The sequence below is a fragment of the Clinocottus analis genome, unplaced genomic scaffold (genome assembly GCF_023055335.1).
Source record: "Clinocottus analis isolate CAN_PGR_092001 unplaced genomic scaffold, fCliAna1.0.p SCAF_7, whole genome shotgun sequence".
NCBI lineage: Eukaryota > Metazoa > Chordata > Actinopteri > Perciformes > Cottidae > Clinocottus > Clinocottus analis.
In genome coordinates, this window is record NW_027176229.1 from 19,015,756 (window position 1) to 19,027,769 (window position 12,014).

General features: G+C 43.5%; 1 protein-coding gene across 5 annotated transcripts in view; it reads left to right on the forward strand.

The window, feature by feature from the left end:
- Positions 1 to 12,014, forward strand: part of grid2 (glutamate receptor, ionotropic, delta 2) — a 398,219-nt gene that overhangs the window by 358,396 nt on the left and 27,809 nt on the right. For all 5 annotated transcript variants that reach the window (XR_011080199.1, XR_011080200.1, XR_011080201.1 and 2 more), the window contains exon 14: positions 10,287 to 10,453. Coding sequence is in view for 2 of the 5 variants with exons in the window: in XM_068604768.1 (XP_068460869.1) it covers positions 10,287 to 10,453 (167 nt within the window). In the remaining 3 variants the exon portion in view is untranslated. The remainder of the gene's footprint in view (positions 1 to 10,286; positions 10,454 to 12,014) is intronic.

Below are 12,014 nucleotides of genomic sequence, written 5' to 3' on the forward strand. Positions count from 1 at the left end.
GCTGTTTGTCACAGAAAAAAAGAACTAAACAGGAACCTGAGCCATGGTTTGAGTCACGCAATTAGAAATATCTTCTTTACTTCTTCGCAAACGTTGTCTTTGCGCGTCGGATTCGAGTCCACCTTCAGAGGAAGTTAAGGTCATCAGTGAGTCACACTATCAAGCCTGCCCTGGCCCTCCATGTGCCAACAGTGTGCCATTAAACGATACCTGTATGGAGAAGCTGCTCTGTATGAAATACATAGTTTGACTCAAGGGAAAGCTGCAGCATGCTGTGGTTTGCAAATTAAAAAAAAAAAAAAAAAGTCATTAAAATGAATCCTTTTCATTCTTGGTATATATTTAGTTTCTACCGTCTCTCAGATCTTAATTAAATCTGTGACCTCTCGTGACCTTCTGTGGTCGCATTCATAAAGCATGTTGAAGTAGGTATCCTCGTCTGACTGCAACGGCATATTCACACATCATCGAGCTACGTTTTCAATATGGTCAGTTCTCTTTCTTGCGTATGCATTGCGTAATTTCTTTTGTGCGCATGACAACAGTACGTCTGATCATGTAAATCAGAAATACAGTAAATGAATGTTAGTAGTCGCTTGACGCGTTGTGTTTGACCCTTTATTTTTGCTGTGTTGCCGGGCAACGGGGTTCAGACACCCAGGAAGTGGATGAGCCCTCTGTTGATGTCATGCACACAGAGCCATCATCTGTGTGTGCAAGAGAACTGATGAAGAAAACATGCAACGACACAAGGAAGGAAAGAAAAAAGTTGACCGATTCACACTTTTGGGAGGCAAGCAAATGTAACAGAAGACTTCATTATGAAAAATACAGTAGAACAAAGGGAAGATGAAAAGGAAACAGAGAGAAATAATATTTTTTTCCTGCCAGATCCTATTAAGGGTGGCATCTTAGTTTTGGCTCACTGATCCGTCTCGGATGATCCGTCTCTCCAACATCTGTCTCCAATTACTCCTCTCCTCCACTATCACATCTCTCATCGGCTTAACGGGGTCTGAGCAAAGATTTGCATACGGCATTGCAATAGGCGATTAATTTCTCCTCTTTTTCTTTTTTTTTTGTTGCTCCTTCTTTTCCTGAAGAAACAAAGACGGCTGATGACAGCCGAGGGTAATTAAACAACAGAGAAAACAAAGAGGGGAGTGAAGAAGTTGTCACACTGCGTCTCAGGAGACGGAGGCAACCGTTGCCACTGGAGCCAAACATCGGACCGAACGCCTCTCCAGGGATTAATGCCACCTGCGTGCCGAGCTTTCATCGCCTGAGATTTAGCCATGAGCCTCTTTATGAGTTCTGCTTCTTGGATGAGGGATGTGATTGATCATTGATCATGGGAGAATGACAAGAAAAGCACTTTTTACTCGGTCTGCGAGAGGATAATACTGAACGTGTGTACTCAACTACAAACTACAAAAGGCCTTTAGTATAAAATTCAAACGCATATCCTCCTTTGTGCACATTACCGCGATCCTCTTGATATTTTTGTGATATTTTATGCGATATTTCCATTCATTTAATTTGATGCCATGCTCGTTATCAACCCGCGGGGGGGGGGGGATCGCAACCACATATTTCAAGAGGGAACTGTCCTGAAACGACCTTTCTTCGCGCGTTTCCCACTTTGTGTGGCGCACAGATGAGGAGGTGCCGTCTCCGTCATCTGTGCCCCTGATTGATTCGCCTCCACCTAATCGTATCTTTATTCAGATACCCACATATCTGCAGGAAGGCAGCCAGTGCACACTGGGAGATGGAGGGGTGGGGGGGAGAAACCTCTCATTGTAATGCTCTCTGATTCATCAAATGAGGCCCAAACTAAGGCAGTAACGAGAATGTGGGACGCAAGTAAAAACAGACAGAGAGAGAACAAGCTGAGAGAAAGAGCTAGACGAAACCATGCGTAGTGTGTGTGTGTGTGTGTATGTGCGTGTGTGCGTGTGTGTGAAGATGTTAGAGGTAGATCTGAGCTTGTCTCTGGGCTGTTGCTTTTGTCTCACAGCCTCTCTCTCTCGAAATCAAACAGATGAGAGTTGAAGTGAAGGTGATGCAAGAAAGCATATATGCAGAAGTGTGTGCAGCGGGTGGAGGCCGGGCGGAGACAGTTTACAGCGTGGTGCATTACACTCCGCAGACCTGCCCGCCTGTCGGTACACATGAGCCCCGTGTTCACGTATGACATGTCAAACGGCGCAACCCGACTCAATTTGCCGCCATGCCACGTTTATGTTTAGCGAATCAAATCCCTCACGTGATGCGATCTCCGGCCAGCGCTGATTACTTCACTGGCAGATTGAAAAATTAAAGAAAATGGACTTTGTTTGCCGTTGTGTGGAGAACCGTGCGCTGCCACCACAAATCCATACGGATAGCATGCAGCTCGATAACGACATGATGCATGAATCCAAACTGGCAGAAATGTCATTTCTTTGTTACGGCCACGAGTCTTCATCTGAAGCCGTTCCTCTTCTGCAGCCTCTTCATCACTGTATTCCCGACAGAACAACGCACTGAGCCTCCCACGGGTCAAACGTTTCACATCCATTGCTTAAAGGCTAAATACTAAACATTTAAGAAACTGACTGAGGACTCGGGGAAGAAAATGTAATTTATGGATGAGGAAATTGACTTTATATATATATATATGTATATATATATATATATATTGGAGTTTAAACTTAAAGCAAGATGAAGAATCTACTACTCCTTTTGCATGTTGGGTGCCCTTGAAGGCATCTCTCTGAGGGAGAGGAGGAGAGAGAGTGAAAAAAGACAGTTAGACTGGACCCTGGAGTAGTTTAACCGTTTTGAAGTTTCAACATGGCTAGACTCTGAAGCCAAACTGTTTGAACTGTGGATGAGATAGAAGGACCTCTTGGAAGCGACCTAGACAGTCATTGGGCCGGTTCTGTCAAATAATTGGAAAATAACGCCGAGAGAGACTCGTGTGAGTGCGAATGTGTATGAGCTCTCTGCAGGAGCGCGGCCATATATGAGGAGTCTTCTCTCACTTGAGCATTCCTCAAAGTTCACCCTTCACCTTTTATTTAAACATGCATTCATCGGGATGATCAAGGAGGAGGTGGGCCGACCTCATTTTGAGAAAACTTCTCCTCTTGGTAAATTCAGACTTTGTGAACGGCGTTGTTGATCTGAAGTTTTTCTTCGTATGTTGTCGTAGTCGTGTTTCGCCAACGCAAAGTAGCTACATGAGTTGAGGGAAAGCATGGCTTTTATTTTGTACGGTGGGGTTTAGGTTGGGGAAGGATATTGAGAACAGTATGGATATATTTCTACGCTGACGTAGTTAGTTACAATTGTGTTGTGCAATATGTTAACATTCCAGTCACAACCCATTCTGTGTTTTACAATTAATTATAAATAATAGCACAAAATGATAAGTATTTAGTTCACTGTTGTTTTTTTTTTCCAACTCTACCCTATTCACTGTGTTTTGCCCCTTCGCCTCGCGAATGAAAAATAAAAATTGAGCTGTTGCAAAAATAGCTCTGACTCATGGTTCAGTGGTGTTATGTCTTCATTAAATGAGCTCCGCCATCACCAAAACACTCTAAAACTGATCAACAACAACACAAACAGTGATGGAGCAACATAATTAGGTTTATTTTCTCTTCACCTATGTACAGAGGGCTGGCAATTCAATGTGATGCGAGTGAGAGAAGGAGAAAAAAAGAACGAGGTGATGCTGGGAAGGCTATAATTTAGGGATTATGGATTTTACTGGGTCGACTGTGTCAGAGAGAAAAACAAGATTCAATGCAAAGATGCTCATTGGTGGATGTTTGACGTATGTGTGTCTGGTTGTGTGGCCTGTAATGGAGCGAGCTAATTTGATTTGATCGGTTTTTGGATGTTATCGTGTGTGCGTGTGTGTGTGTGTGTGTGTGTGTGTGTGTTTAGGAATGTGAGTCTGTGCGAGACTATGATTGTTGCCAAATTGTCTGTCAGTGTTTCTGGGGAAATTGCTTCTTATAATTACCCTGGCACAACTACAGTCACAACCCTGGACACGGGACAGAAGTAAAAGTGTGTACGTGTGTGTGTGTGTGTGTGTGTGTGTGTGTGTGTGTGTGTGTGTGTGTGTGTGTGTGTGTGTGTTACATGATGGAATGTATTTGAGATGCAGCGATTAGTGTTGAGGGAGTGTGCTAAGTGTTGCTTGTATATACATAGTGCACGTGCATGTTAACCTAATCCCAGTTCAGACCATTTCAAGCAGGTTAAGACCTCAGACTGAAGGCATTTAATGAAGAGTTTACTTGAGAGCGGCATACAAATGAAACCTTACTTATGATTTGAAGGACTCAAAGATTCGGATCGCAATTCTCCAATGCAGTCTGCAAATGAAAGTGCTAAAACCTTATCTGGACGCTAATCTAATGATAGCAGAGAAAATGCAATTACTTATCTCCTGCCATGATGGGAGGTTTTATGAAACTGTAAAATATGCTATTTAAAATGCTGTATGAACCAAGGTGGGCTGTGCCCATGAAGAGTATTTTGGACCGTGTTGATTGAGTATTTTTTGTGTGTTTGTTTCAAGCACGATGTTGCGGGGAGAGACGAGCTGCTCTATTGTTGGACATCCCCTCCGCTGAGAAATGGCTGCCATTTCTAGATTTGATCACGGCAGCGGATGCAATAGCAGTTATTGAGAAGAAGCAGACATTGGTTTGAGAATCTGCTGAGACAAAAGTTTTCAAGGATGTTGTTTCCTGGCTGGATTTCATGAAATATAGAATAGTTTCTATAGCACAAAAAATAACTTTTTGTGACGTAGTATTCAAAAAATCACAGCGTAACAATAACGTGAATTGGCACGTATGATTGATATGCATAGAAGAACGTGGAGACAACATAAGGAAATATAAATTGATAGAATATGTTGAGCAGAGATAAAACTTTCTTCTCTGACCACAAACCTCCTTTTGCACAAAAATAATGACACATGATCTCTTAATGCAGGCTCCCAAGTCCATATTCACTAATTCAGTATCTTCACTATGTGTCAATTCCTTGAATGTCAAGTAAAATACCTCTGGCGAGGTATTACAGTTACTCTGATCTGGAAAACTCAACCATTTGATTTGAACTCTTAAGGCCAATCTTATTTATTCTCCATGACTCCAGTGTGAAGCTAAGGGAAGATGTGTATTGTCCCATGAATTCTTCCCTCGTATTGTCCAAGGCCTCGAGTTGTAGTTCGTTTGACTGGTTAACTAGTCTGTTTTCTTCTCATGAATAGTGTGAGTGGAAACATGGAGACTCAATGGCAGGGTGTCCAAGGTGCATGTAAATAGTTTAACCTGGATTACACTTTAATTGCGGTCCATTTCAAGGTTACGCGATGCATGCAAATGCAGCTTGTGCAGCATCTAAAGCTGCCTGGCCCAGATAATCTTTATAAGTCCTTAACAATCTGGAGAGCTCATCCATCTTGCTTGCCAGTGACCTTACATTTACAATAGTGACAAATGGAAGTGAGAGTTTAAGTGTCCTCCTTCTTCAATGCTGTTTTCTTTTCTTTTCACCGTTTGGACTTTGGCAGGATGTCGTCTTCAGAGACATGCTCGAAGAGTGTCGGACACTTGAAAGCAATGTGCAACACGACAGTATATATGCAAGATTGGGAGCATTTCCATTTCCTCTCAATGACTCTCAACATGGTGGTGGCTGAGCGCCGCGGCGCGTAGCTAACGGCGCTAACGGCGCTGACAGCTCGAACTACGGACAACGTGCTGACGCAGCAAACCGCGCTCACCTGAGGCGGAGTCTCGTTCTGTCACCAACAGTTGTGACGGACGGTGTCATCAGCTGTAACCGCAGTATGACTGCAGTGCAGAATCACGTGCACCAACGTGCACCAACGTGCATCAACATGCACGATTAGCGTGCGCAGGTAGTCCGACTGTATTCAAAATACACAGTATCTCAGATAACAAAGCGACTTCTTTAGCAAACGCTTGTTTTGCTGCTATACTAATGCTCTGAATGTCAACTTAAACATCAGTGCATACATGTAATAATCTGACACGAGGGCGTAAAAGAGAACAAGAAAGGCTTTCCCAGACTGCTCTGACCCATTTATTTTTTTTTTTTTCCGGCTCGAAACTTCTCAGCCGTTAGAAAAGTTTTTCATTTTTGAATGCGAGCGGCTTCGATAATCTCAGTCGCAATCAGAGGCGGCACGACAACAGCGGGGAACGCTGACCTTCAGCACGTCACTTTCATGTTAATTGATCACAATGTTGTTTCTGGTAATTAATCAAACTTGAACTGATATTAAACTGATGCTTTGCATGTAGAGCCAATCAAGCGCTCCCCATTCACAGATACGTTGCCTCTGTTTATGAGACACAGCCGCAGGCGAGCGCTTTTCCTTTCACGGGCTCCGGCATCATTTTCATTCTCAGGGTAAATCTTTTTTATGTGATTGTGCGCTATGTTGACATTGCTATAATCATTTATTCATCGAGTGTAGTTTAATTGGATTAAAAGCTTCGAGAAGGAAACACTACGCTTTTAAACCACACATTTATATCAAATGACCCCATGTGAGGTCCCAATCCCATGGCTGAAAATGATGTCTGATAAATACGTCCATCGGGATTTGCCATTTTTGATTATGACGGCGCTCGTGAAGAAGTTTACGTTCCTTACGTTCTGTTCAGTTCAATTCGAACAAAACTACACAAAACTACACGACACCAAAACCTCATTGAACCCTGAAACACTCAAACTTTTCTTCCACATTATTATTTTTAATCTGTAGTCTGTGGTTTGTTCTAATGCCAGTACTCTCCCCACTGCGTCCATCTCACGCGTCACTTTATTTAAACTCTCTTTTATGCTTGTTTTTCCTTTACGGCATCTCACTGTGTTCATATAGGTTGATGAAGGGTAAAGTACCGTGAATTATCCAAGTCAAAGTTATTTTCTTTCTCCATTCAGCTTCCTCTAAAATGACTTGTAAGCCGTGATCTATAGCTAAGCTAAAGTGTCACCTCAACACTGAATTTCAAAGGACAGGATTAGACGTTAGTATCACTGTTAACGTGACTGACGGGCCTTTTATAATACAGGGACTTTTTCACAACTACATGTATTTCATTGGCTGTTTCTGGATGACGTCTTTAATGAGTTTAGTCATTGTAAGTTGACATAAAAGCCGATTTTCTTTCAAGACAAACTCCACAATTATTAAGGGTTAAACAAGTTGAAGCATCTATGGGCACTGACACAGACTGGAACACACTGAAATAGCTTTTCTCCACAAAAGGTAATATCCTTGGCATGGACACTTTTTGTTCCATTGTGGGAATATGTACACTCAGCATGTTAAGTGTCTGAATTCTAAGGGTTAAAGGGTTAATGAGATCAGCACGGAGGCTTTCTTGTGTTTTCCGTGTGGCTCACACCAGAGGTCACCGCATAGAAACAGCGCTGTGCATAATAATGCATACGGCCGCCTTTTCTCCACAAATTAATACATGATGGTGAGCCGTTGAAACTGATTTTTTTTGCTAATTTCCCTTGCACAAAGCCCATAATCTTTCCAATTCAAAAGCAATGGTGAAAAGCCATGAAATTATTTAAGGTAATAAAGTACTCTCTCCGCTCTTTTTAAGGTTGTAAAGACCAGAAAAAGTCAATCTGATGCCCTGCAGTGAATTATTGCGCACACACACACACACACACACACACACACACACACACACACACACAGAAGACTACAGACTGTGAAATTACCCAATCAGAGGGTCTTGTCAGTTCTCAGACATTAGTCATCACACATAGGCCAACTGAGGTGCTCCGCACACATACACACACTTTGAAGACACAGGGGTTTGAAAAGCTCCATTAAAGTTAATGACACACCAAATCCAAAATAATATGTTAGAAGAAATGCGTGTGTGCGCCTCCGCGTGTGTGAGTGCACTTGAAGCGTCCATTGAATCTCCGAAAAGGTGTCAGGATATGAATATCACAGCAACATTGTTGATTCGTTGACCCTCTAATTCCTTTCAAGCACATGTTGCAAGCACACACTTCACACCCACCTAAACCACGCCGCAAGGGCATGCACATAAAAGGTCAAAAATATCCAACGCATACCCACAAAGGGTGCAAGAAAGATGAGCCAACAAGCCAGTAACACTTGTGCATCTACAGTCCAGAGGGGATGTTGTCAACATTAAAGTTGTTGTGCTGTTGCCATCTGACAGCGAAGCGTGCTCTTGGTGCATTCTTTTTACTCAAAAGACAGTGGTTATGAAAAAAGTGTGTCTCGGGGTCAGTTAGTCCTCGCACAGCACCTCTACAGTGTTCTAGGATTTAGCTCATCTCCAAAGACACACAAAGGAATACGTTTATTTGGCTTTTCTGAATGGCTCATGGATAATCTAAACTGCCAATGAAACGCCCATCTCTACCCTAAAGTGGGTCGCGGACTTGTTTTTATCGGTTTTCAGGCCTTTGCCTGGGCAAAAAAACATGTTAAGCAAACACTCCTATGCTTTTATTTGGATTTTTTGGGGGGATTTTTTGTGCATCGGAGTGAGTGCCGTCTTTTCACACTTTTCTACGAACGTCATAACCTCAGACGCCCTCGTGTCTGGGTTCATAATATTAATATTATATATAATCTTACCGCACACAGCTTTTCCGAGAACTGCGTCTGGATGACTACCGCTTCCAGATAATGAACTTATCCTCCTTAGTTTCTGATTCTACAAAAGCAGGACATTAGTGATGTCAGGCGGAGCATCTCAATGCCTTTGGTGTCATTTACGTCACACAACGTAAATGTGCGTTACTCGCATGCAGGACCCAAGAGCGGACACGGAGGCGGTAGGGTAGGTGAAGGAATGGGTTTTATTTGAATGACAGCTGATGATTTGCAGGGCAGGAAGTGAATGCAGGTATAGGGAGGTGAAGCGGGGTGAGCGGCTGGGCTGCGGCGCAAGTACGGGTTTCCTGAGAACAAGGAGAAAAGGTCAGACAAACTCAGGAAATAGGAATCAAAGTGAGTGATCTTTGTCGAGAACAGAACACAGAGCGGCGGTCACACTCCCACTGAGCTCATGAAATAATCTGGTGGGAGGGAAGCCGGGGTTTTTGACAGGATGAATCGATGACCAGGATTGCAGACAGGTGTTGGAGGTGAGCCCAGATGCCGGTTGATGGAAGCCGCACCCACCACACACACACACACACACACACATCATGTACAGGCCCAGGGTATATACAGTTAGCGGACACAGGGAAGCGGGAGAGCCGTGACACTCCTCCCGCGAGAAGTTTGCCTCGCTTTTAGTGTGAACGCCCCAGTTCTGCATCCAGGCGATGAGCTAGTCGAGGGAAAAGCCCGCCCACCGTTCAGCATGACCTGTCTCTGTGGGTGTGGCTTCTCTGCGATGGTTCAGCTACAGACTAAACACAGTGATAGACGTCTATGAGCTAATTACTACACTACTATGACCTCACTACTCACTACGATGACCTCATTACTACACTACTCTGACCTCAGAGTGACCTTGTCTCCCATAACGCCAGACTTTGAGACTCCTGTCAGGAGCAAAAACATCCCAAGTTTTCCCAACTTTAAATCCTCAGGTCTCCTTCAGGATACATCTCAGGTTGAAGTGAGTGCTGCTTCATGTTTTTTCCGTATTTACCTACCGATAAGGTAATCAGAAGAAAAATACTACTTGAATCTTTTTGAATGTCACTGTTTTTGTTTAATTTATTTTGAGTTTGTGGTCGGAGCTGCTCCTCAAGACGCATGATGTTTTCCATAGTTCAGCGTTGGTTTACATGCAGATGAACAATAGAAGCAGCAATAACACAAGAAGGATGGCAAGAGTGCGAAAGAAAATAAAAACATGAGTATCACAGGTTAAAAGCAGATTTAAATAAATGGGTTTGAAGTGCTGTGTTGAACGCATATAAAGTGCTGCTGCTAGTGCAAGTCTGTGGCACACTGTTTCAATACAAGTCAAGAAGTGGTAACATTTGCCCTCTCTTTTGTGCTTTGTTGAAATAAACACTGTTTTTGAAAAAGATCATTTTTTAAATGGGTCCATATTCCGGAGGAAAAAGCTAGAAGCCCGTCAAGGACCTCTAAAATATTCCTCTCAATAAGACAACAGTATGTGGTTGGTCACCTGAACTACGGATGAACCCTTCTGGATTGTGTTAACTGTGTCTGCGTGTCTCCCCCCCCCCCCTCCCCCCTCCTCCCTCAGGTGAAGTACGGTCGATTTGGCTTTGTGTGGGACGCGGCAGTGCTGGAGTACGTTGCCAACAATGATGAGGACTGCTCGTTCTACACCGTCAGCAGCAACGCACCAGACCGTGGATATGGTATCGCCATGCAGCACGGCAGCCCCTACAGGGACATTTTCTCCCAGAGGTAAGTGTCGTAACAGTAAACAATAGTCAGCAGCATCCTTGACTGCATTTTATTTCTCATCCAAAGGACAGGTTTCACATGCACATTGAAGGAGCCACCATTTTTTGCCCCGTGCTGCTCATCTCAGTCATACTGTCTTATGTTTCAACTTTTCAAACGTCCCTTACTTTTAAGAGAAAAAAATTCTCACTACTCCGAGAGAGTTCACGTTAGTTTTTACTGCACAAAATGTATTTCGGCCAAATAAAACTTGGCTACGATTACAAAGCTCTGCCTTCGTCCGGCTTGAAAATGTTTGCTCCACAGGTCGGAGCCCAAGTAGATCGCAGATGAATATGTAGAGGAAAGCGGGGAATGGCACTTTCCCAACTTGTGTGCAGCTGCCTTGCTTAACTTCAGCGTGAACCGTGGGTTCACGCTGAAGTTAAGCAAGTCTGACACGGCTTCACAAATAAGTCAACAGCAGACGTTGTTGACGTATCCAAACGAATCCCAGTCGTCTATCTCGTACAGTGAGGGGTTTAGCTCTGTCAAAGTACGCCACGGACCAGGAAGGAAACATAATGAATTCATGTATTCATTGATTCCCCACTTATTCAGTCTCCTATGGCTATAAGGAAGCTCGGTGAGGCCTGCAGACGTCACATAAATTCATTCATCTGCTGTCTGCCGCTGTCTGTGCTGTGCTTTGACGACGCCGAGTGTCCTTGTTTGGTTGTTTGTGTGCTTTTACTTTTTAATGCAACGCTGTGAGATGAACCACGTCACCAGCTTGCAGGTTCAGTCACACGAGGTGAAGTGTTTCTGCGAGGCCGCGTGAGAATCGCTGGCAAAGAAATCATCCCGTCGGCCTGATCTGTGATCAGGCGTGACGTCGTTTCAAAATGAGGGAAAAACTCAAATCTCTAATGCGTTCGTTCTGGCGTCGTAATCGATGCCGGTGTTGTTTTATACGTTTGTGGGCCAACATGTGTGAGCTTCTCAGAGCGTTTGAGGTTCCAGGCCTGTCTGTTTATGGCTCCATATCCGGTGGAGCGTTGCTCTTCAGAATATTGCCTATCATGGCTGTTATTAAAATAAACAAGCAATTAATTGACAGGCCATGTTTCCAATTCCCTCTTATTATTTCTGGGGCAATGCCATACTCTCGGGAAGACAGTTTCAAGCAGTTTACCAACACTGCTCCCCCATGGCTCAAACAAAAACAGACACATAAATTATCAAGAGAAATAAATAATCACAGAGGTATAATTGTTTTGTTTTTCCTCGCTGTGATTTCTTTCTTCTTTTTTTTCGTCCTGACATTCTGTATTATGCAGATTGATTAAGTACCAAGAGGAGGTTTGACAGGAATTGTTTTATCCCTCCGTGCCCTGGCAACACGGAGGGAACTGTTTCACTCAGCTTGATTATCTGCAGTCGCCTGGTCATGACATGTCTGGCAAATTGATGATTACAAACTGGATTTTTGTTGACTGGTAAACATCAATTTGTTCAAAACATAACAAGGATTAACTGAGTGAGATCACTGTTTTCCTTGCAACAACTGGACCTCTGCATT